The sequence below is a fragment of the Polypterus senegalus genome, chromosome 12, assembly GCF_016835505.1.
Source record: "Polypterus senegalus isolate Bchr_013 chromosome 12, ASM1683550v1, whole genome shotgun sequence".
NCBI lineage: Eukaryota > Metazoa > Chordata > Cladistia > Polypteriformes > Polypteridae > Polypterus > Polypterus senegalus.
The window spans coordinates 69,205,356-69,231,874 of NC_053165.1; the positions used below are offsets into that span (position 1 = coordinate 69,205,356).

The 26,519-nt window shown below is 35.3% G+C and overlaps 1 protein-coding gene and 1 long non-coding RNA gene across 5 annotated transcripts in view; one reads left to right on the forward strand and one right to left on the reverse strand.

Moving 5' to 3' along the window:
* Window positions 1-466: 466 nt before the first annotated feature.
* Window positions 467-15,376, forward strand: klhl22 (kelch-like family member 22). Of its 3 annotated transcripts, none has more exons than XM_039772101.1 (8): window positions 467-580; window positions 1,547-2,296; window positions 2,488-2,653; window positions 3,854-4,165; window positions 7,292-7,698; window positions 8,424-8,616; window positions 13,377-13,610; window positions 14,371-15,376. In XM_039772101.1, the coding sequence occupies exons 2-8, from the start codon at window positions 2,064-2,066 to the stop codon at window positions 14,743-14,745; spliced, it is 1,920 nt and encodes a 639-aa protein (XP_039628035.1). In that variant the 5' UTR covers window positions 467-580; window positions 1,547-2,063; the 3' UTR covers window positions 14,746-15,376. The 3 variants fall into 3 exon arrangements, with proteins under 3 accessions (XP_039628035.1, XP_039628036.1, XP_039628037.1); XM_039772102.1 differs by lacking the exon at window positions 467-580 and adding an exon at window positions 591-818; XM_039772103.1 differs by lacking the exon at window positions 467-580 and adding an exon at window positions 826-1,072.
* A 94-nt stretch (window positions 15,377-15,470) lies between these two features.
* The window catches only part of LOC120540923, a 34,620-nt gene continuing 23,571 nt past the window's right edge, over window positions 15,471-26,519 (reverse strand). The window contains exons 3-5 of one of the 2 annotated variants that reach the window (XR_005635899.1): window positions 17,292-17,331; window positions 16,716-16,736; window positions 15,471-16,102 (exon numbers count right to left, since the gene is read on the reverse strand). This is a non-coding gene — a long non-coding RNA (uncharacterized LOC120540923). Of the gene's footprint in view, window positions 16,103-16,715; window positions 16,773-17,291; window positions 17,332-26,519 lie in introns of both variants that reach the window. The other variant, XR_005635898.1, reaches the window with a different exon arrangement.

The following is a 26,519-nucleotide window of genomic DNA, read 5'->3' on the forward strand; positions in this document are numbered from 1 at the left end:
CAATGCTGATTGTAAATGGGGCAAGAAAGTTCCGATTAGTGTCATGGTTCCAGCTAGAGCATTATCCTGGATCACTTAACTAGTCTGGAATGGTCGCACGCATTTCACTGGTCAGTTAACGGGTCCAGCACTTGCGGATTCAGTGCACGTTGCCCAGAGGTATGCCCAGATATGTCCAACACTACTTTCACTTCTATTTCTAGCACTATCCTGACACTCCTCACTGATCCAAAACGCCTTGTGTACGGTCATGGATATCAGAGGAGCGGATAATGGTATAGCTAGCTTCTTTTGGCAGAACGGTGGGGGGAAACTTCAGTGATGTCGCTGTCTGTCTAAATAAACAATATTTCAAAAATCAAACAGATCTAGAGGTGGGCAGGAAGCAGCGCTTTCCTGCAAACCAGCAGCATTAGAGAACTCCAGACCGGACGTGACGTCTTCCAATACGGGGTTTGATTGGTTGTGCTGGAATGTGAAAGGCGAATGTAAACATAACAAACCGCGTATGTGTGACACTTGCAGGTTAATCAGACTTTTCGGCAATCACTATCGGCAGCCAGTCTTGACTTCCTTATTGGTGAGTGCACCACTGTCATAATGCATTGGTCAAATTATTACTGCAGTTATTACATCATCATTACCACGGAGCCTCGTTTTTTTCTGATCCCTCTTCCTGCTATTTAAAACTAGTCAACGGTGTTCGGCTTCTATCAGTATCGAGTGATACAATATCTAGCGATACTAGTATCACCAAAACTTAATTCCCGGAATATTGATGACGCTATATAGAAAAAAGACCGACGGATTTATAAAGCGTGAGTAGGAATTTCATACCATATGACGTTTAGTGCTTCTAATGTAACCTATTCAAATTGACTACGCACTTTAGCAGTAGTGTACTAGTTGGCCAATCCGTGGTTGTTGGAACCTCAAGTAACATTCGACCTTGAGTTGGATATGCATTTCTCGAAAGATATCATTATTTTGCTCGATATCAGCTAGTCACTTCATCGATTATTGTTCAACTTAAAAGTCTGTGGACTCGCTACGACTCTGGTGATATATGTGGGTAAGTCAATTATAAATGAAGGTAAACTTTAAAAATCCTGTTTTAGTTTTCTAAATGGTAAGAACTGTAAGGCCATCACAGCAGATTAGAAACTCAGACCACTTAGTGTCTCTTGGGTTTCTAATTTACACGATTTCCTACATCCAGTATGATTACATCTTAGCGTTTAGGACAATTACGCGATATCCGTTTGTTTTTCTACAGCACCTTTCAGAATAAGCAATAGTATTTCCGACGAGGCTAAACTTAGGTTTACTGCACATGCGCGAATCATTTTCTTCTTGTATTAGCAATTGTCTGCTCATTAACTAAAATTTAATTTCAGAGATTTGCAACCGGTTTCTTCCGATTTATTAATTTTGGCCTATTTTTTTTTACCTATGTCTTTTATACCAAACTGTGCACAGTAAGATACTATATAATAGAAATTATATGCATGTCTAACATTTTTGAAGTAATCTTCTTTCATTACAGAGTCGAAGTATGCCAGAGTTCATGCCAGCCGATATCAATCAAGAACCAACCTTGAATGGGATGCAGGTCCAAAGGGTACAATCACGCATAACTATACAGTCCAATAAATACTGTGACTGAGAACTGTAGGAAGATTTTTGTGAATATGCAAACTGTATCCAAAGGCCAGCAAATTCTAAAACATAAACTGGAGTCTTAGTGCAATTGGGGCTGGGGAATGGTTGACAGCATCTGCAGTATGACTTTGCTACCCAGGAATTAAAAAAAAAAAAAAAACCTTATAGATTCTCTTTTTTCTTCAATGTCTAATGGCTCCTTATTCTGGCCCATGCCAAAAAATAAATTGAAACTAGATGCACCATTTATAGCAGCAATCAGGCTACATTATAATTACTCTTTTACTAGCCATTTTGATGTTTTTCCTACTTTTATGTCCTATGGGGCCTATTCTGTCATGTCATTGTTTTCTTGCTGTGGAGAAGATTATTAGAAAAACAGAGTGAATATTGTCACAGCAATGGCAGAAGATGGAAAGTTGGAAGTGAGAAGCAAGACCACTAATTTCGGACAAAGGAAGTCCGAAGAAAGTGGTAGACACAAATATCGTAGCAGTTCACACTCCCAGAACCTGCTCCAAGGCTTGGTGGCTCTGCGTAGTAGTGGTGTCCTTTTTGATGTTGTGCTCTTCGTGGAAGGAAAGCCTATTGAGGCGCACCGCATACTCCTAGCTGCATCTTGTGATTACTTTCGGTAATTTATTTTTCTATAATGTCTAACTATACTTAAAATGTATAGAAATGTTGATCTTGCAATACTGCTCTTAAAAAATAATTGGATTATTTAAATAAATCATGGGCGTTTTAGTTTGTGAGAGGGAAACACTTCTTGAGCTGAGAACATTGTGTGCAGATAATTTACAAGTGCTTCTTTCCTACATGCAGTGGTATGTTTGCTGGTGGCTTGCGTGAAATGCAAGAGAATGAAGTCCAGGTCCACGGAGTCTCCTATAAGGCTATGTGCACAATTGTGGACTTCATTTACACTTCTGAGCTTGAACTCAGCGTGGACAATGTTCAAGATATCCTTTCTGCTGCCTGCCTTCTTCAGGTAATTGCAGAAGCTCCTAACATACAGTATGACCAGCCTGTCAATGTTTTATATATATATATATATATATATATATATATATATATATATATATATATATATATATATATATATATATATATATATATATATATAATGAAGATTCCTCAGTAGAAGTCACCACCACAAACTGGATTTAGTTTGACAAATATTAGTAACCTGTATTTTATGTAGAATCTTTGTGTCTGATAATGTAGCATTTAAAAGCAGTAAGAATGCAAATGTGCAGCAAGATTTGTTTTTTTACAACTTCAGGTAGACTCTACAGTACTGCATGCTAATATAAAAGGATGTATAAACTGGTTAATCTGCAGTCATTACTACAAATCCAAGATCTTGCTCCTTTCTTGAAAAATGATGGCTTGTTCTCTTTAGGTAAGGAATGAGCAGATGTGCAAAATGGAGGCATATAAGCAACTTTGGTTCACATTCACTGGTTCAGTGAACCAAAGCAGAATTTTAAAATGTTGCACTGGACTGTGATGGTGACATAACATGAGCACAGTCCCTGATCCTTGATTTATCAGTCATTCTACATCCACAACTATTGGAACAACCTCTGGGCCATAACCAAAAAAAATAACACCGCAACTCTAAGTGGCCAAAATTAGGCTCTAGTGAAATGTTTCTGGACTCACAATCCTTAATCAACTGAAAAGCTCATAAATACAGGAAGAAAAAAAAAAGAGGAGAAAATTGCTTTTTATTTAGAAATACAAAAAAATATAATTAGAATGTCCCCTCTGAGTGCTTTCTACTAATGATGAAAGCATCCATTTAGAACTGAAATAGTACCAAAGAAGATTGCTTAAAGAATGAGTGTGACTTAAATATTCTGATTAAACTGTTTGTTAAAATGAAAGTCTATCATTGTTGAAGCCTTCACATGACCAAGTCTGAACAAAACATATTAGGGGAAAATTCACATACTATGGGATGTTTCTTGATGATGGCTTTAAAATATTGAGTTGTTTCAATCTTTCTACATAAAACAGAATGCTTTACAATATTTACATTCCAAAAATACTACTTAGTAACTAATTATTGTGCTGATCACAATTCATGAGTACATAATCTTTTAAGATTCCCCAACATATCATGTATCTTCTTTATAATGCAAAGTTTAGTTTTACATTCTGCTTTGAATATTCTATTTTACAGATGCAAGATGTGATCAGTTTCTGTTGTGATTTTTTGATTTTCTGGGTGGATGAAGAAAACATTCTGGAGGTGTACAGGCTAGCTGAAATGTTTGGACTAAGTCAGCTGTGTGAAAAAGTCGATGCTTACATCTTCAAGAATTTATTGACATTTTCTAGAACTCCAGTCTACCGCCAGCTGCCTTTTGATAAGGTCTATACTCTTCTGTCTAGTAACAAGTTGGAGGTCAGCTCAGAAAATGAAGTGTATGAGGCATGTCTCCATTACTATTACACACCTGAGCAAGTGGAGAACAACCAGGTGTCTCTAAAGGTTGGTGGAATAATTTTTGATAGTGTCTGAAAACTGCAGGCAGAAAAACAAATGCAAATATCTAGAGAGCCAACAATTTATATTGTTAACAAGCATCACTTGTTAAGAATGAATTTTATACTTCGTAAAAGTTTACCATGAGTAGCATGGTGACAGTTTTTAAAATTGCTGATTTACAGACTCAGAAATCTGCATTTGATTTTTGATTTTATCCTTGTCTAGAAGGAGCATATCTACATTAGTTTCCCCATCCATTCTTTCCTTCCTCTTTTAAAATATGTATTGTATATGTTAACTAGAAACTCTTAAATAGCCTGAAGTGCATGTGAATGGATGTGGGCATGAGTTTTAACAAGGCATGGATCTACAGTCTGTTCTGTTTTCAATCATGTGTTGACTGTGATACTCCTGAAACAGGAGGCAACAAAATTAAAACAGTGGATTTAAAGATTACTTATTGAAGGTAAACTTTAATAAAGGAACAAAAGTGAACATTACACTTTATTCATATTACTACACTATTAAAATGTTTATATACCGTGCATCCGGAAAGTATTCACAGCGCATCAGTTTTTCCACATTTTGTTATGTTACAGCCTTATTCCAAAATGGATTAAATTCATTTTTTTCCTCAGAAAAAAAGTTTACTTGAGGTTTTTGCAAATTAATTAAAAATAAAAAAAACTGAGAAATCACATGTACATAAGTATTCACAGCCTTTGCTCAATACTTTGCCGATGCACCTTTGGCAGCAATTACAGCCTCAAGTCTTTTTGAATATGATGCCACATGCTTGGCACACCTATCCTTGCCCAGTTTCGCCCATTCCTCTTTGCAGCACCTCTCAAGCTCCTCAGGTTGGATGGGAAGCGTCGGTGCACAGCCATTTTAAGATCTCTCCAGAGATGTTCAATCGGATTCAAGTCTAGGCTCTAGCTGGGCCACTCAAGGACATTCACAGAGTTGTCCTGAAGCCACTCCTTTGATATCTTGGCTGTGTGCTTAGGGTTGTTGTCCTGCTGAAAGATGAACCGTCACCCCAGTCTGAGGTCAAGAGTGCTCTGGAGCAGGTTTTCATCCAGGATGTCTCTGTACATTGCTGCAGTCATCTTTTCCTTTATCCTGACTAGTCTCCCAGTTCTTGACACTGAAAAACATCCCCACAGCATGATGCTGCCACCACCATGCTTCACTGTAGGGATGGTATTGGCCTGGTGATGAGTGGTGCCTGATTTCTTCCAAACGTGACGCCTGGCATTCACACCAAAGAGTTCAATCTTTGCCTCATCAGACCAGAGAATTTTGTTTCTCGTAGTCTGAGAGTCCTTCAGGTGCCTTTTGGCAAACTCCAGGCGGGCTGCCATGTGCCGTTTACTAAGGAGTGGCTTCCGTCTGGCCACACTACCACACAGACCTGATTAGTGGATTGCTGCAGAGATGGTTGTCCTTCTGGAAGGTTCTCCTCTCTCCACAGAGGACCTCTGGAGCTCTGACAGTGACCATCGGGTTCTTGGTCGCCTCCCTGATTAAGGCCCTTCTCCCCTGATCGCTCAGTATAGATGGCTGGTCAGCTCTAGGAAGAGTCCTGGTGGTTTCCAACTTCTGCCACTTACGGATGATGGAGGCCACTGTGCTCATTGGGACCTTCAAAGTGGCAGAAATCTTTCTGTAACCTTCACCAGATTTGTGCCTTGAGTCAATCCTGTCTCGGAGGTCTACAGACAATTCCTTTGACTTCATGCTTGGTTTGTGCTCTGACATGAACTGTCAACTGTGGGACCTTATATAGACAGGTGTGTGCCTTTCCAAATCATGTCACATCAACTGAATTTACCACAGGTGGACTCCAATTAAACATCTCAAGGATGATCAGGGGAATCAGGATGCAACTGAGCTCAATTTTGAGCTTCATGACAAAGGCTGTGAATACTTATGTACATGTGCTTTCTCAATTTTTTTTATTTTTAATAAATTAGCAAAAATCTCAAGTAAACTTTTTTCACATTGTCATTATTGGGTGTTGTGTGTAGAATTCTGAGGAAAAAAATGAATTTAATCCATTTTGGAATAAGGCGGTAACATAATAAAATGTGGAAAAAGTGATGCGCTGTGAATACTTTCCGGATGCACAGTATGATGTGTCTCCATTAAGCATTTCTAGGTAGTGTTTATTTTACAGAGTACCTTGTATATAATACATATATTACCTACATATTTATAATATATATGTGTGTATAAGAGAGAGTTTATATACTATATATCTATAGCAGAAAGTCTTAAAAACAGGCTGTTTTTTTTACAAAAAAAGCAAATGGGAGGCATAAACAAAGAAAACATATTAATGTCAAAATGTGGCAAACAGTCTGTCCTTCAAGGCCTTCTTTTCACACGTTTGTCTCCCCTTCTATCAGTCTTGGTCACTTTCTTCTGCTAACGCTAGTCTAATTCTAGGCAAGAGATTACTGGTGTAAACTGTGTAATACAGAATAGAAATGTGACAGTGCTGAAGGCTTCATGCTTCTAGTAGAGATGTTTCAGCGTACACATCATATGTCACTTAGAATAAGATAGTATTCTTTACACATTTATGAGAGGCACATGATTTAAGGTAGGCAAAAAATTAGTAATTAGCATACAATGCCTTTAGAACAAGAAGAGGGAAAATGCAATGCCGATTCTCTCTCTCACAGTGCAGTATCACTATAATCCACATTGACCCTGACAATCATCTTATTGTCTGATATATGTGATACATTTTCCTTAAATCCACCAGAAGATATTGTATTTTCATCTTACAAAGACATTGGTGTTTTGTTACTAGATCAAGAACAAATATGTATCGCCACAATTGTTGTATCAACTACACAGTATGGAATATTTGGCCTCATAAATACACAGTAACACCCTCATGGCAAAAATGGAAAAGTATTACAATAGTGAAAGTCTAAAGATTCTAAAAATTTCTCTGCATTTCTGGAAAAATGTAATTGGTGGTTTTTGCTTTTAAAATAATTGGAAATTAATTTCATTTATACCTGATACCTGATAATAAGTTTGATGGACACAAACATTCTTCTGTATAATATTAATAGTTCAAATAGTGTGGGTAATATTTTTTTCCCCCAGAACTCACTGAAACTTCTAGAGACTGTTCGATTCACTCTAATGGAAAAACACATACTTAAAAGACTTTACAGTAAATTGGATAACTGTCCTCTGCGCAAGATGCTATGGTCAGCATTGCACTACCATGAAATGGAAGAGCTACAGCCAGTGCTACAGAGTCCTCAAACGCAGCTGCGCTCAGAGTTCAAATGCATTGTGGGTTTTGGAGGCATGTACTCCTCTCGGATGGATACCATTAGCAATGAAGCAAAATTTCTCAACCCAGTCACTAATGAATGGACAAGCCTGACTACGACTAGAGCACCTCGGATGTCTAATCAAGGCATTGCAGTGCTGAACAATTTTGTCTATCTCATTGGTGGTGACAACAACACCAGTGGCTTTCGGGCTGAGTCAAGGTGTTGGAGGTAATGGTTTTGTTTTATTTTCTTGCTCATACAGCACACGTTAGGTTCATACCTTATATGCTGGCATATCAGAGCCCAGTGTGTACCTAGCAAATTCAGTAGTTTTTAATACGATAGACACACAGGACTATGAATGAGCGGCCTTCTGTTGTCAACCAACAAGTGTTACAGATTAGTTAGTATTTGCTAAACTCCCAAATTCATGTTATAAAAGATGGAACTATTACGCTATGCTGACACCCTACCCATAGGTGACAAGGGACGAGTTATTCTCTGGGCCTAAGGCACTGTAAAGTCTCTGATGCAATTTGACGACAGTGGTTTTTTTTTTTTTGTCTGACCTGACCTCTCTCTAGTTAATTCTGGATTTAGAGTTTCTCTTTCTTGGGTCATAAAAATGATCCCGAAGCATATACATACTTACATATACAAGTGCCATATGTGTGTATATATATATATATATATATATATATAATTTAACTAAATATATTTTAAAATATATTTATCAATTATTTAGGACTAAAATATTTAGAATCTTGCAATTTTAGATGGCTCTGAACTAGATTAAGGAAGTTTGAAAATGGATGGATGGATGACCTTTACATATCTAATTATAATTTCAGTATCTGGTTTAGCATCTAATTATATTTATTGACATCAGTCTAAACCAAACAGCTCCATGATACTTATTTTATATTTCTTTTCTTTTTCATTTGTGGACACAGGTATGATCCTCGTCATAACAGCTGGTTTCAGATTCAGTCTCTGCAACAGCAACATGCAGATCACTGTATATGTGCCGCTGGAGATTACCTCTATGCTATTGCCGGACGAGATTATCGTAAGGAACTTAAAGTGGTAGAACGCTATAGCCCTCAAACAAACACCTGGGAATATGTGGCACCCTTAGAAAATGAGGTATGCTGTAAATTTAAAGACAAGTAAACCCACACCATACATACAATATATAGGTGCAGATTATTTTTTCATGTCATTTACAGTGATGTCCAAATTAGATTTGCACAACTTTTATTTTTTATGATTGTGTAACCTTTCTGGCTGCGGTGCCATCTGTGTTTAATTTGTGAGTTCACCACATGTTCATTTAGTATAGAAAGAAAATTCAGAATGTAATTATGATATTTATCCATCACTGTATAGCTACTGCTACAGCAAGAAAGTAACCTGCACTGTCCTTAAGTAAAATGTGCTAAACAAACACCTAATTATTGAGCGGCAATTTAATTTGGATTCTTTGGAATAAGGTATGGTCATACAAATCTGATAGACATCCACTGCTGATGTCTACGAGTGAACAAAGGTACATCCCCAACAGCAAATTCCTCAGTCCCAAATAAGAGAGACTGAAAGATCATTGGTCAAATCTTAAACCGATAATGAAGCAGTCTATTTTAAAGCTGAGTATATCTCTAGAAATAGCACTAAGCTCACAAAGCAAAACAAGATATACGAGTTGTATAAAAGTGAAAGTAAAAACTGTATCAAGAAGACTTTGCCTTTTGGACGAGGACCCCCAATAGAGGAACATTTCCAACCAAAAATATGTTAAATCTTTGACTTGAGTTTGTAGTTTCTAACTAAAGGTATGTATTTCTGGTTGAAATTTTGTTCTGATCTTTAATACAAAATTTTCTTCCCTTAATTGAAAGATAAAATCATTAACACATACTTTTCTTTCTCACATAATGTCTTTATGTATTATTTGCAGCTAATAAACCTTGACTGTGATAGCATAAACACTTAAAATAACAGAATGAGACAATTAGATTTTTCTTTTTTTAAAAAAAGGGTTTGCCCCATTTACTTGCATTAGAAAGTAGATGGCAGCATAACAACACTGTTAACAGGTTCTTAGATGAAACTGGGCAAAAGCAACAGTCATTATAAGTTATCTCTTTTATATATATATTATAATAAAAGTAAATTCTGGTTTGAGGAGTGACAAAGTTATTACAATGTTTGAACACTATCAGGAATCGTTCTAGCACTTCTCTACCCCCAAAAAAGTGAAGGATTTTCCAACTCTTTTATAACCCTCTCTTTATTATATGCATGTACTTACACTGAATGCACTGTGCAGATGTTTTCATGAAGTCCAGATTAAGTAACTTGGGGTCCCCAGGCTGAGGCAACCTTTGGAGCCCCTATGACTTTCCTGTTAATACAAACAGCCCCACATTTCTGTATCTTACCTTCAGATGGTGACTCTAAGCACAAATTGCAAATCACTGTGTTGAACTTGATGCACACAACATTGTTTTTAACATAGCAATGTAACAATATATTGTGGGCCATGGACATATGGCCAATAAAACACCAATCTGGATTTTGGACCATGTATTTGATATCGGCGACAGTACTGAGGAAATAAGATGTGAAAGTCCATTTCCACCAGCACAATATGAGCAACAAGATCACTTCTACCAGTTTACATAATGACCTACAACTGTCTGACATGTCAAACCACAACATCCACAAAATGTTAGGTGAATGCACATCACAAAATAACACTATAGCAAATGATATGTTCCTGCTTTGACAAGTTTTCATCCTGTTGTTCGCTGCAGCAAAATCCTCTATGGTTCAAGTGAAATCCAGTTATTGAATGGTATCGCATTGAGGGGACATCAGTGTTAGGCTGTTGAATCTTTCCTGTTGCACTGCAGACTCAGTTGTCTATTATGCCATAATCCAATTTAATAAACAGTGCTCCTCATTGGCATTAGTGATAAGCAATTGAGATTGTACTGACATCACAAATTTGCCCTGTATTTTTGTTCATACTGGTATGCCACAATTGTCCAGACACCAACTGTTCTTGCACCCTTCAAAGCATGTGCATATATTATTCCCTAATGATTTATAAAGTAAAGTAGCATAGTCCACTCAGATTCTTTGCACCTCTAAGAACCACTGGTGTGGAGGACTTGCTGTCATAAAGGCACAGATTGTGCAAATGCCTCCCTTATCTCCCTGCAATTCTGATACTCCTGTAGCTGCTTTATCCTCCTTCCTCTCCTCAGCTCTGCTGTCCTCCACTGCAGACGATGCTGCACTTTTACTTACTTTACTTAGTTTAGATATTGGTGTGCTTTTATGTGAACATAAATAACTGCACATTTTTATTTTGGTCACTTCCTTTATATAAAATGTTGTTGATGATTTCAAATAAAAAAGCTAGTGCTGTTTGGATGAACAACATATCAAATAATTGTTGTTAGCAGGCTGTCAACTTATAACTACTTTCTTCTAATGTTTGTGACAGCTTTAGTGGGTACTACGTAAGGCAGCACTTTTTTTTTTATATCTTCCAGTTATACAAATGTATACCATCATCTTCTAGTGACAACATTTGTTAAGTCAGAGCTTGTTCTGTTTTGCTGTGGCACATAATGGTGGGTAGAGTGGGTTAATGGCATATGCAAATTATTATTGTCTAGAATTCCATGTTCTTGATTAGTGTATTTTATGAAACTATAATTACATCTTTGTGTCGCCCTTTGCCAGCAATGCTAACTCTTTCAGTGTGCCAGATAGTGCTTCAGTCAGCACTGAAAAGGTCCTCTTGCAAAGACCCATTTTTCGTTCAAAGTCCTGACTGGCATTTAAATCAGCCTATTTGAAAACATTACTACTATTATACACAACAGTTGACTGGGAGAAAAAAATCCGGAATGTAAGGTTAATTAAGCCTTAAGAACTGTTGTGAATAAAGAGGAAATGCATTACAGAAGATTAATATTGTTGTTTTCTTTCATTCTTGTATTTTACTGTTTTAAATGATGTCTCTATTGCTTGCCCAAACAACACAGCACAATGAAGATGTTGTTTCAATAATATGTTTCGCTGTAGTTAAATCAACCAAATACAGTATGTGTATTTATGAAACAAGCAATGGTGAGGTGCCTCATTCTGTGTTGTTTCCTGACTTGTACCAAATCCTATGGGATAAACTCTGCCTCTACATGACCCTAAAAATGGATTAAGTGGTTCAATAAATGAATGAGTGCCTTCATGTTGCTCTTTCAAATGTGTTTTTGGTAATAGCTAGGAAACCAAATTGACAAACTGATATAAAGGTTATAATTTTACCAACAATATGATGTAAAGCTGAAATTCAGCTCTCCATTGTTAATAGTTAACATACACATGGAAGTTAATTTGAAATGCTGGTGAATTGGACAAGTTGAAAACTAATAGATAATTATTGCAAATTAAATGTTTAACTAAAATATGTTATTTTTTAAGGATAACACTTATAGACAAAATTTTTAAGCTGTTGAGAAATTGCAACAATGGTGCATACAAGATGTTAAAAATAGGTCAACAGTAATCCAGTTGTGGGTGCATGCATGGATAAGAGTATTTCTAGAGTTCATTTTATTGTGGTGATCAGTTTGCTTATGTCAAACTTTATTGACCTTCTTATTCTTTAAGGTACCCTGTGATGATGCATGATGTGAACATTAAACAAAGATGAATGATTATCCCTTCTGTCCATAACTGCACGGTCATCACTGTACTTATATTGTTATGTCTAATGTGGTCTTGCTATTCTTGGTGGCAAGAGGAGATCTTACTGCATTTTGCTTACAATCTATGGATTTGTAGCTTTAGTGGATAGTGGACTGTTATACATTCACTTGCAATTTATAGGTCAAATTATGGAAATAGAATTAAGAATGTATAAGAAATCTATAATTTTTTGCATATACTGAGTTTAAAATTCTCTACTGACTTTAATATAAAAATAAGGAAAAATAAATTAAGGAAAAGTGGAATATTGTTCTTTTAATTGTAATTATTATTATGACAAGCAAGTTGCAAAGATACCAATTAAATACACCTTCATCCCAAATATTTGTGTTGTGAGGTTTACTGGCACTTCCAGACTGAGCTTGTTTGATTGTGTACAATGGAATATACAGCTTACCCAGCTGTGTTTGGTTTCTGCCATTTGCCTAATGCTGATAGAATATGCTCTGGTGACCTATGACTCTGTAAAATAAAAATGACAAGTTGAACAAACAGTTCCTAGAACAGTGTGGAACCAGATTTGAGCCACCAATGAAGATGATACTTGTTACTTAAAGTTAATTGCATTGTATTTCAATCTCATGCTAATAAAAATGGAAAAAGTAGGAGTACTATGATTGGTTTTCAAAAAACTTAATATGCTTTGTAAAGGTAGCAGAAAACAGTGAAGAACGAGAGGAGAGGCTAATGTCTGGTCCCTGGTACACAATGTTAATGAAATCTACATAAATTGCTGCTGAAAATCATAAAGTGTATTAAGTAAAAATAATTGCAACAGCAGCAAACCTAGGAGCGTTTAGAAAATAGTAAAAAAGGAAAATTACAATGTATATTTTAGGACATGCACTGCATACCCACCTGCCCCAGTAGGCATATATATATTGCATATACAGTATACAATGCATTGCATTGTAAAAAAAAAAAAAATCCCAACTGTAAGTCATGCAGCTACTGTATAGCCATTATTTTGGAAAATGTAAAGCAAAGTACTTATCAAATAATTTAACAACACAGTCCAAAAACTATACATTCCACTGAAAAGAGGTTAACAATGAAGAAATTAATACTGAAAAAAATATATAATTTGAAGATAACATTTTTTTTTTCTCATCTCAAATTAGGTGTACGCTCATGCTGGAACTGTAGCCGGAGGAAAGATTTACATAACATGTGGACGTAGAGGATGTCACTACCTGAAAGAGACCATCTGTTATGACCCACAGACAGATACATGGGAAAGCAAGGCTGACAGTTTAATCTGCCGTGCCTGGCATGGCATGGCGGAGCTTGGTGGCAGTTTATATGTCATTGGTGGCAGTAATGACAACTATGGCACCCGCAAGGATGTACTGGTGGTAATCTTTCCTTATTTTACTTTAACTTCCCTAACCCCAAAAAAATCTTTGCTTCCATGAAATACAGAGAACATTTTAAATGGATGACATCTACATTTAAAAAGGGGATATATAAATAAAACACTAGCCTTTGGGATTAAAGAGAATTAAAACAAAACTCAGTATTATTATTAACTATGCTGCACATCTTTTCTCTGACACACTAAAACAGAGTACTTTAGCCATCAAATTAAACAGCAGGAGTGTGTCAAGAAATGCCACTGGGGCTCCTTCATACCAATAGCAAAAAGTCTGCATAATGCTTCACTGTGAATGTGACAGCCAAGTCAGAACTTTTATTTTTTAATTTTCTTGCCTTACAGTCATTCTGGTGTGTGTTCAGACCAAAGTGTGTGTGTGTATGTATATGTGTATATATATATATATATATATATATATATATATATATATATATGTATATGTATATGTATATGTATATGTATATGTGTGTATATATGTGTATATATATATATATATATATATATATTTACTTACTTACTTACTTAGTCTGTTTTAGTTTTGCACAAAACATTTGCACTGTTAAGACTTGGCCAGGCCATCTCTTGGTTTGTTTGTCTGAACAACAACACTGTCTTATTTTTTAACAGTAACATGAGTGCTTTCTCTTTAAAGCAGATACATAATGAAAGTGAAATGAAATTGCTTTTGTGGTCAGTGCTTGTACACAAATTGTCTTTAATTAAATAATTTCTTTTCTAAGGTTGCTTGCTACAATCCAGCCACTAATGAATGGACATCAGTCAACCCATTACCTGCTGGGCATGGAGAAGCTGGTATTGCTGTTCTGGACAATCAAATTTATGTACTAGGTGGCCGTTCTCATGACCGTTGCAACCTAATGGATTATGTTCATATTTATGATGCTGCAAAGGATATCTGGTTAAATGGAACATGCCTTGAAGATGACCTTTCTGGCCTAGCTGCCTGTGTTGTGATTCTTCCTCGCTCTGTTGTAATGGATACTGAAAACAGGACCACAGAGCATCTTGCATTTGGAGTACCAGTTAACCAAGGCTTAGATGATTTACTAAGTGCAGATGACTGGGATGAATCTGAGAATTCTAGTGAGGACTGAAAACAAGTACAATGCCTAATTCCAGCTTCAAAGACTTAACCTGCATCTTTATATTGTAATATTTATGCAGAAAAAATTATCTGAAAGCCTTTTGTTGTTACGTATTTGACTTAAAATATTCAAAAAGTAGTATTGCATTTTATAGACCTATTCCTTATTTGGTTGGGTTTTCATAGCCATATCAATTTAAGCCAATTATCATATGTCTATGCTGGTTAAAAAAGGTAACTCCTGGAGCAGAATCTCATTTAAAAGAAAGTTTTCAATAACATAATTTAGCCTTAAGAATGATTTCACATTAATTGTAACAAGTATAAACATACATATTCAATGTTTCCCTTAATATAAAATGGAAGAATATCTTCTGTTTTACAGTGAATTTAATTTACACGCATCTTCATAAAATTGTCCAAACCTTTCTTGATAAATAAAGAAGAAATTTTCATTTGGCAAATCTTATTACTTATAGGCAGAATTTTACTCAGTCTAGTTCCTAAATAATTATTTGTATTTTCCCGTATAAGGAAGTGAGCATGTGGTTTTCCCCTATTGTGTAACAAACTGTATGACTGGAAGATATTACATTATTGTGCCAAAACAGATCATAATAAAGTCAGACATTAACTGTAAAGGATATTATAATTAAATTATTTAAGTATTCTGTTCCACATGTTTTAGAAGGAATAAGAATCAGTTCAGAATTGAGTTAATAGAGATAGGGCTGCAGTCTTAGCTGGTAACATTAGATATCATGTCAGTCCATTACTGTACATATTCACATACATACTCATTAAAACTGAACAAATTAAGCATCACCATTTATATAACTAACACATCTTTGGGATAGGTCAGAAAAAAAAATACATTAGGGGAACATGCAGGCTCAACACAGACAGTGTCATACCCAAGAAACTGAGCCTATGCCTCATGAGATGTGAGGGAACACAATAGAAAGGAGGAAAAGAAGAAGAAGAAGAAAGTAAAAATGTTTTAAAGCATCTTATTCATTCCATTATTTTCTGAACCCACAGGTTCTCAGCAGATTGAAGAGTGTCCTCTAGGTTTGGATTTCAATGAAGGAATCAGCCTTGGATTGCTGGTTATTTGCAGAGCCCATTCATTTACACCCTACTATTTACAATCACCAGTTACTATAACAGGCTCTTCTTTGGAACAATTGAGTAGTAATTCAGGCTCTGCACTAACCTCTAAGCATTTGTACTATCCCTCAATTTGCTCAAGACAAACATTTTATAAAATCAAACATCAATACAATTCTGTTATTTTCATTACCTGCACTTGTTAATTTGTTTACCTTCAATCAGCTTTTTCAAAGAGTTGCAGAGTTTTGAGGTACCTGGAACACAGAGACAAAAAGCAGAAATCAGTCCTATACAGGGCTATAGACTGATAAGAGTGCATTTACTCATAACAAGTGACATTCTAACAACATGTGTTTAGGCTGTTGGAGGAACTATGAGTCATTTATTTTTATATTGTCAAATTGCATAAATGACTTAAGCACATTGGAATTTGTGAAGACCAGTAAATCGAAAAAAAAACTGCAGTTTACTGTCTCAAAACATTTCACCATCCAGTTTTTTCTTTTATTTTAAGGAACTCTTTGCATTTGTATTAAACAAAATTGAAATGATTCCAAAGTAAGGGCACTTTATGTATCAGACGGCATGGTGTTCTTAAAGAGTTTGAAAGAAACAGCATGCACCAAGTTTAAACTACAGTACGGTACTGGAGGATTCCAACACATTCCTCCTTTACCTAGATGTTACTTTTCAAGTAGTGAGACATGCTTAGGCACGCAGACACTCCTGCCTGTATAGAGCAAAGACTTCTCTTTCCCTTCCTGAAAATGGCCAGTTTGCACTAGAGTCTTATGCTAGTATGTAAACAGGGAATTATCACGTTCTTTATTTAAATGATATTTATAAAAATAAAAAATAGAATTTTACCTGATTCACTTTTTCAAAAACCTGCAGTGTAAAAACAGAAACGTGGTGAATGGATCCCTAGTGTATTAAAAAAAATAACCAGGAAAAAGAAAAGTTATTCTTGAAATTAAATCCATAACTTAATGAAAACAGTACATTTATGTTCAGCTCATGTTTTAATTGAAAGACTCAGAGTGCTACACAGATTTACATATGAACACAGATGACTATATGAACACAGATGACTAATATATTTTAACAGCTAAATAATGACAAGCGCATGCAAAACATGTATGCATATATACAGAGTACATACACATGCTGTATTTCTACAGCCATTTATACATTTTAAAGTTTTCTTCTGTGGTCATCGTTGGTTGCTAATTTTGTGTAAGCTTGGAAGAAGTGTTGCTGTTTGCTTGGCCACTGTTTCAGCTCCACGTTTCCTTTTGGTTAGCATTTGTCACATTTCATCTCCCATTCCGCTAGTAACAGTTAACATTCATTCACTAACGTAACTGCCTTTACAAAAGATAATGTTTTGAATAAGCTTGAGAAGGCAAGAAGCCAACTTGAACTAAGGTTTCTGTTACTTACATTTTGTGAATGATGATATTTCAGTTGTTTCAGTCCATGGCTGAAGAGAGAAATAAGTGGTCTGAATGAATTAATTTGGTTTGGTTATTTTTTTGGATATTATGTTTATCTTCATCTTAAGACGGCCATTTGTATCAATATGGAAGTCTGTTTTTAATATCAACCTTTAGTTCTACTGGTGAAAAACACATACTTAAACATTAAATATCGTCTATTCTTTTATTTATAGCAGGGCATGCACACTTTCTTGGAAAGAGTTCTTTAGATATTAAAGCCTTAGTTAAACAAATGTGCCCTCTAAATGCACTGCCCACAGTAAAGATATTAATACATGGAAACTTGGCATTATTGAAATTATACATTTAGCCCCCACTTAAGTTACATTTTCTGTCTCATTAAAAGACAAATTAATCTCCATAAAGACAATTGCCTTAAAATGGTTTGGGGGTGTCAGACAATTGTGCCTTCTTCATGAAGGAACCAGGAAGCATTCTCCCAAGCATAAATGGCAGTAATATGTGTGTGCATCTATTGATGATTAGATGCTGAAGATGATGAAGTTTTCTTATGGCAATGGCAGTTATTTAATACTCCTTAGAAACTTATTTGTTATGGTCTGCAAAGTCCCATCACCAACTCCTTCCGGTGCCAACTGGAAACATGGGACCTTGGGACATTGATTAATGGCAGCATTTTCCTACGGCAAGTGCAGCAATGCACCAATGGTAACATCATCTCAAAAGTTACCTGTAAATGCTAGGGTGTACCTCATAGGCTATGCATGTTACCCTTTCATGAGTGGCCTGGACAAATTGTGAAGGCTACCTGCTTATGGACAAAGCTGGCAAAAGAAGTTAATCCAAAAATTGCAACAGCAGTACCAAAAAAAACAACAACTTCACCACTCCACCATCAATTTTGGTACTGTCACTGGTAGCTGGCAAGAACTGGCTGATGGTCTGAAATGATGGCACATCAACATTGCCTGTTTGCAGAAAACAAAGTGTACAGGAGGGAAAGAGAGGGACATTGAAGAAAAATACAAATTTTAGTACAATGGCCAGAAATTAAACTGAAATGGAACTGGTGTGGTAGTTAGCAAGAAGTTTTGGAACAGTGTTTTCAAGGTACACTGAATATCCGATTGCCTTTTCTCCATAAAGATCGAATAACGATCAACTAGCCTACATATTGCCCCATATTAAAATGAAATAGTGAACGATCTTAGCACAATTACTGTCAACAAACCAGTCAAAGCCCTCTGGAGCGATACAGTAAACCAAATCCACAGTGCCGCCATTGAGAAATTTGGAAAAAGTAAGCTCACAAAGCACTTCATTGACAAGTAAACCTGGTGGTGGAACAAAGAAGTCCAATTGGCCATCAAAGAGAAGGTGGTGGCACAAAATACCTAGCAGTGATCATGCCTTGAAACTGGCATGTATTAGGCATCCAAGGTGGTAGCGAAATGGGTGGAGATTGCGGTGAAGGCAAACACACACCTCAGAAGGGCTGCCCAGACAATGAGAAAGACAAATTCTGGGGAAGTATTGACACATTCACTGTTATTTACTCTGGGCGACCATCTACAAATTGAGATCAGGGAGAGATGATGTTTATGATGCACAAGGCAAGTGAAACTGAAATGACGACAGCTGGTGAATCCTCGACTGTGCTGAGGTACATGCTCTCTACCAAGACAATACAATCATTTGGATACACCAAGAGGCCCAAACAAGATTTATCACTTAGCAAATTCACGTCACTGTGTGACCCAAGATATCAACATCGTCAAAGACATCAAAGATGAGGATGAGCAAATCCCGTGAGATCTGAACACAATTCTATAGCACTGGAGTGACTATTTTCAAAGCTAAGCAATCAGCATTTTCTGCATCTACTGATACCAATTTCAGAACCAGTCTCTGGACCAATGTCGCCAACTACTATGCACAAGGTCAAAGCTGTAATACGAAAGATGACAGGAAAGGAAGGAAGGAAGGAAATGTGGATGCTTCACTGGACACTATCTGAATCTGAATGAAGATGGTAGGAAGATCATGGGAGTAGTACAAATCACACACCTGCAATAGTATTGCCATGTGATCCGTAGTGATGACCAAACAATGGTCAAAACAGTCCTGAAGCTCAAACCCAAAGGCAAAAGGCTGTGTGACAGATTGAAAAAACACTGGAAGGACTAACTAAAGGGAGACATGAAGCACGTCAACACTTCCCCAGAAGACGCACGTGGCCAAACAAAGAGGAGAACGATATGCAGAATAGTGGACCATGTGACAAGGCCGGACAAACAAGAAAGAAGTAGAAGAAGAGACTTATTTGTTACAAAAGTAAATAAATATATTTGAAGAAATTACTAGCCGAGCTAGGTTCAGGCAGGCAGATACCATTTGCCCCATCAAAAACTTTGGTAACAACCAGATAAATTGCTTTCACCAACCAACTGCCTTGGCCATTCTCCATACATTATTTGTAAAGAAAAATTGCTGTTGATAACATCTACCAGAGACAGCTGTCTTACAATGACAGTCCCTTTGGCTATTCCATTAACTTTAGGCTATTACTTCTTAATGCCCAGTTAAAGCTTACAAATAAGTTCAGTTTTTCCAGGTGGTTTTACTTCTGTAGTAATTTAAACATCCACAAGGAGCAGCAGCCTTCCCTGACAGAATTTTTCATACAGGAAGAATTACCCCTAAATGGAAAGGCAGTCCATCACATAGCATGTCATTTAAACAGCTAATAAATACATCTAAAGTTTTTATTATAAATATGTAAGAATGTACAGAGGTTAATATAGAAATTGAGGTCATAGACCAGATCCAAGCATTTATTATTGAGTCACGTTTAAAGACACTTGCACTTAAAACTTACTTAATAAAATAAATATAATCAAGGTACAGTAGAGTAAACTTTGCTTGGCATTATATTGTATGTCAATGTTCCAAGGAATTTCTTTCAAACATTTGACAGCATTGGCCTCAAGACAGAAATCAGATCTAGACAGGAAGCTAATCCAGTATGTGGCCTATTCAGTTTATTGTATAATCCTTTTCAGCTTTGTCAATTAACCTTTTGGTGTTTAAGAAAACCTGGATACAGAAAACACACACATGAAAATGTTGAACCCATGCAATAACAGTGAAAAAGATGAAAACAGAGTAAGAGCCAGGTCATGCACATACAGCTGTAAGGCAGAAGTGCTAACCATTGCAACATTCATTATCAAATAAATCACTATTTCTGAAGTTTAGTCCTGGGGGCCCCTTGTAGCTACAAATTGTTGTCCCATCTAACTTCATCTTCTAATTGGACTCCTACCCTTAATAATAAACTATTATTTCCCAGTTTTGTTGTTTTGGTATCGATCCCAAAAATACAAAACTGGATGTGCAAAGTTTTCTTGGAATGTAGCAAACATTTAAGTATGTTACTCTAAGATAACTTACATTTTTTCTACCTTGGTTTTAAAAACATTTCAGCATCACTGTGAAGTCTGTCAGCATATTGTGACAATTGTCCCAAGCTTATTCCATTCTTCGTTAATTGTAATAAGTAGCATACAACTGATGGAGCAAACTCCACAGGAAAAAAGGTGAATTAACAAGAATATGACAAAAGAGAGGTAAGCAATTAAACCTATGGTAAAAGTTTTAATTATTCCTATTTTTTTTTTTTGTAAATGTAACTCTCACACTACTGCCTTCTTTTATATGCAGTATAAGAAAAGGAAAAAAACAGACCATTAAATGAGATCAAAATGACTTACTCTTTGTAAAATTGGTTAGAACAAAAACCTGAACCTACAGGTACCTTTAGGACTGAACTTGACAACTGCTTAAATAAATCACATGAAGTAACTGCATTACACATCCATCACTATATAAATAGACATTGGCTTTTAATAAGACAATTGTTTTATAAGAGCAATGTATGAGGAGATAAGTTATTATATGTATGAAAACAATTTTTTGAACTTCTTAACACTTAAGCATATAAATTAGATTGTTATTTCTTCACCCTTTGCAATTTAAGTTACATTTATTTAAACAAAAGGAAACCATTACAATGGACCTAACCAAATAAAATAATATTTTAGGAATATGCATCAAAACTGATTTACCAGTAAAATAACTCTATACACGTAACATTAAAAATTCAAAAAGAAGCATTTTTAGTTATATTGGATATATTTTTTATACAACATGGTAAAGATGACTTTGTTGAACTTCTCTAACCATGCAGCAATATAAGACACCACAATAAGAGAGTATATCCATCCTTGGCAATGTGAAGTGGTGGAATGACCATCTGGAGATTTCTTCCACCATTAAGTGGCCTTCCTATTTGAAAATGCAATTCCATCCACTTTTTTTTAACCTATCTCCAACAATGTTCCTTCAAGTTAGTTTATGGTTAGTTTTGCAATTGTACAATTAGCACAAACTCTCTGTATAATGTGTATACTTGTTTGTTTTAACACTGCTGTTATTTTGTTCATTTAGGTCATCTGAGGTCTCTCCGGCATCATGAAATATCTGCAGAACCTACGTGTTATGAAACCCCAAAGACAAAGACAACAAAGAGTTATAGATAAGATAATTGAATAATTAGTACTGAACACCATAAATACAAGATGTTGTTGGACAACCACCAAACTGCATACTATTCAAAATGAAACTAATCAATCATAGGAAAATGTTCTTAGCTTGAAATAAAGGGTTTATTGAGCCTTCTTGGGATCTGAGTGGCATTCACAAATGTGCCTTGTCCTTGCCTTTGTATTACTGTTTATTACTATTTATTTCTCTTAAATGTAATTCTGTAAAGATGGTTGAACCTTCTGCATTAAAACACTTCCATTTAATTTGTACAAACAATATACTTCCTTAATTTGTTTGTATTTTATGTCTATGTGAGGCTACCTATTGTTCAATTTACAGGTAGATATACATTTCCAATGTACTGTCAACAGATATTGTTTAATAAATCACAATGCTGCAGAATTCATACACAAGCATGTTATGTACTAGCAGGAGTAAGTTATTAATACTGGATACTGGAATTTTAATACACTTATTGTCCAAATATAAGGCTGTATTAACATAACATATTTAATTTTTGGCTTGTAACATTATTCTAATGATTACTTTATAGTTAGGGAAGTGCAAGAGGGACAAATGCTTCAAGAGAGAGAAGTGAACCTGCAAATGATAGAAGTAGAACTACTTCATTCACCAACTGCAAAGTAAACATGTGTCACTTCTATTTATGAAGTAATCTCCATGCTAGTTCACCAAGTCGTAGATTATTATCAGATGCACAGTGTGTGTGTGTGTGTGTAATATACACACATACACAATATCTTTAATGCACAGATATTACTGTGTATCCATACAGTCATTTATTTTCTAACCTTTTCTAACTGAAATTCTAACCCTACATTTAATTGTTGCAGTATTACATTATTTTTTTCATGCAAAATATTTTAATACTTTGTATTAAATATTCAGGTGCAATATCCAAAAGGATTTTATTCATGTAATAAAGTATATTAAATACAGAAACTTTAGAGTGGTGCTAACGCTTTTTTCATAGCCCCAAATATCAAATTTACTACTGTCTTCCTGTTTCTGTAAGCAGTATTCATCTACCACTATGCTGCATCATTGCATATAGGGTGGGGATATAAGGGGCCTGAAAACACCACTAGAAGAATGCTTTTAGATCACCTGGGAAATATAATACAAACAGCATCTACTAAAGTGATATCATTTGCAAACATGTAAACAAAGAGTTAAATCACAAGGTAAGTAATTAAACTTTAAGTCAGACACATTTATTCATGTATGAATGCCACAATCTTTTGCATTCTTCCAAAATGATGAGGCAGCCTGGCCTACACTCGAATTTTCATCAATTGACATATTTTCAACAGATCTTTAAAATTATTAGAATCATATAATCTAAAACCAGTCCCACAGAGAAAAAAAATAATTTCACTTCTGTATACTGGTGGAAAATATATAAAAAGCAATCTTCTTCATGTCACTGCTATTTTTATATTCTGATTTGTGTCAACAATACAAATGAGTGAAAGTAGTTCAAACCACACCAGAGGAGTTTTTAATGTGTTTTTAAAAAGCTCATTTCAGAAAAGCCTCAATGATTTGCCTTAGTTGTAACTAAAGATTTGGTCTAATTCTTATATCATATTGTGAAAAAGAGAACCCAGGCAAAGTGACCTGTACAGAACATGTTGTTAATCTTTAACTTATTATAGAATTGGTTTATGCATCTTGCTAGTGTTTTGAAATTAATACAGTTTTAAAAATAGAAATGTAAAGTTATTAGATACTGTGTATAATTGGAATTACAGAGAAAGTATACCATTTATATGTTTGTGTATATTCTTTGAAAATGTATAGTTCCATTCACTGTGTTGACATTTTCCAATTGCTGCAATTCTGTTTTCCTACAAAAATCAACCTAAACAGTATGGCAGAAATGATACAGTTTGGCTCCTTTGGCAAGTTTAACAATAATACAATGCCTTTTTATAATCTTGTGAGCTCTACTGTAATAATCAGTTGTTTATGTTTTATTAAGATCTATTCCAGTCTCGAACAGACTTTGTTTTTGAAATCAATTACATGCGGTTTCATTTGTAAAATGAGTATGCTTTAAAAATATCCAAATTACAGATAAATAAGGGTGGGGTAACAGCATTTATTACCTGGTTTGTAACCTGTTTATAGTAAGTAATCACTTAAAAATACAAAGGCAATTAATTTCCGAAAAGTTTATGATTTTTAGAACCCTAAGATGGACTAGTACACTAAGTGTTAATTATCTTTTGACTGATTGCAAAAAACTCTGGCACTCCAAAACCATTTATTGGAATAAAAAGGCTGAAGAATGACATAGACAATACTGTATATTATTTTGAAATAATACATACCCATATTATACACATTCCTTTGTCATCACCGTTTGAGTACTTCTATTGTTAAAGGCTATATACAAAATAAATTAATTGCTTAAATAAATTAAACACAATCATAGAAAATATATATTTTTCATTTTAATTTGAATATAGAGTATTTCATGTAGAACAATATCCTAAAGAACAGCAAGATGACAAAGCCTGATGTAATGAAAGGGTGAACACTTTTTAGTAAATGACTTGAACGCCCAGAAATCCTTAAAAACAGAAGCACAAGTACAGTACAACAAGTACAACCTAGTGTACTGTCGTATGTATATTAAATCTCTCAGTGCTTTTAAAACAAATTCAGAATACTAATAAAATAATTAAATGACAGAATGTCATTAAGGGAGATGACTGCCTAATTAGGCCTTATCTTGCTCTATTTTATAAATCCCATATTATACTACTTGAAGTCTAAAAATAAATGTAATTATCTAGCTGCCCTTGGTGAACATTACTTGCATTGGCTTCTTTATCTCAATGTCACAAGAAAATGTTTCAAATTAAATAGAACTTGAGGCTGAAAATTTAAGCTAATTTAAAATAGATCACTCAGAGGAATTTATATTGTTTATTCCATTAACCTAACCTTGTTCCATAGTGAAGTTAAAATCAGTATGTGTGTCTATATATATATATGTATGTATTGTCAGCCATGTGTACTTTGGGAGCATCTTTAAGGTTCTGGCAAGGTAAAAGGACTTCAACATCAGAGCAAAGGGTGGTGCAAAAGTTGACTCAATCTCCATCCTCAGATCTCAAGAAGACATCCAGGATAAATACTGACATCACTTCCAGTTCTCTCATAACAGCTCCTCCTCGCTGACTATTTGAGGAGTCACTACACTGGATGTTGGTTTGGAAATGTCTTGTAAGGTACTGGCAAGGCAAGAATTCTAATATCAGAGCAGAAGGTGGTGCAGCTGTAAACTCCTTCACCATTTCCATCTTCAGATCTGAAGAAGCCACCTGGGATGAATAATGACAATACTTCCGGTTCTAGTAGCTCCACCCTGCTGGATATATAAGGATTCACTAGACTGGAAGTTGGTTTACTTTATCATACCTTCCTCTCGAGGAGACAAAACACATCCTCAAAAGTGGCTTCCAATGGGGGAACACTTAAAACATGGACATCAGGCATCCAAACACTTTTTTTTTTTTTGGTGTAGTTTTTAACATTAGTTTTTCATTATTAAATAAGGTTACCCAATAAGTTCCCAAAACTTCACCTTATTCTGTTCTTGTTCTTATAATTTAAATAAATTGTATTTTTTTTTTTTAAATATACTGTACCTAAGTCTATATTACTACAGTTTGCCCTGAAACCTTTATCAACCTTCCCTTGAAATACAGGGTAACCCTGCCATATTAATCCAAGATGGTTAGCAGGAATATCAGTTACAGTATCTGTTTGGACCCCTTGAAAAGGAGGTCTAACCACACCCATGAACGTTCCTTGCCACTACACCTACAAAATAAAAGGCAAAGTTTTTCCAAGTAGTAACTTTTACTCAATACAGTATGTTTAAATGCTGCACCAGGAATAAACTTAAATTAATGCTTTGCAGGCAACAGTGATTTAAGCTTGAAAGAAGCTTCCAGACACTCTTAAATTAGTATTTTACTTGAATAAGATTATTCCATACTCTTTAGGATGACAAACGTATTTTAATTTAAAAAATAACAGGGCAAGAAAGAACCAGAATACAATTATATATATATATATATATATTAGCAGTTGGAGATCCACAAAGGGAGAAAATGAATCACGTATCATAAAGTAGTTTTTATTCCTGAGCTTTCAACCCCTACCAGGGGTCTTCCTCAGAGGATAATGCTTAGACATACAAGAATCAAAGGCAATATATAGCAATACCTTACAGGGGGAGGGGGGGGTTACTAGGTCCGTGGGGGGGGTGAGGTTGTTGGGAGTAAAGTCTTGTTTATTAAGAATAAGTTCTTAAGTTTGTATATGCTGGATTTATGTCCAAGTGTCTGTTGAAGGCGTTCTCATTTGATAACCAGGATTCAGCCAGCTCTCTAGCACTTTTATTATTGGCTTTAAATTTTACTTGTACATCGTCCCAATTAAATGTATGTCATGTTGATTATATATTATATATATTCTGCTCAAAAAAATGTAAGTAACACTTATTAAGTATAGCATCAAGTCAATGAAACTTCTGGACGATTGACCTGGTCACTTAAGTAAC

Coding starts and splice junctions, on each gene's coding strand:
- klhl22 (XM_039772101.1), top strand. CDS start 2,064: ATGGCAGAAGATGGAAAGTTGGAAGTGAGAAGCAAGACCACTAATTTC. Junction 2,654..3,853: donor CTGCTGCCTGCCTTCTTCAG/GTAATTGCAGAA, acceptor TCTATTTTACAG/ATGCAAGATGTGATCAGTTT. Junction 13,611..14,370: donor CCCGCAAGGATGTACTGGTG/GTAATCTTTCCT, acceptor TTCTTTTCTAAG/GTTGCTTGCTACAATCCAGC.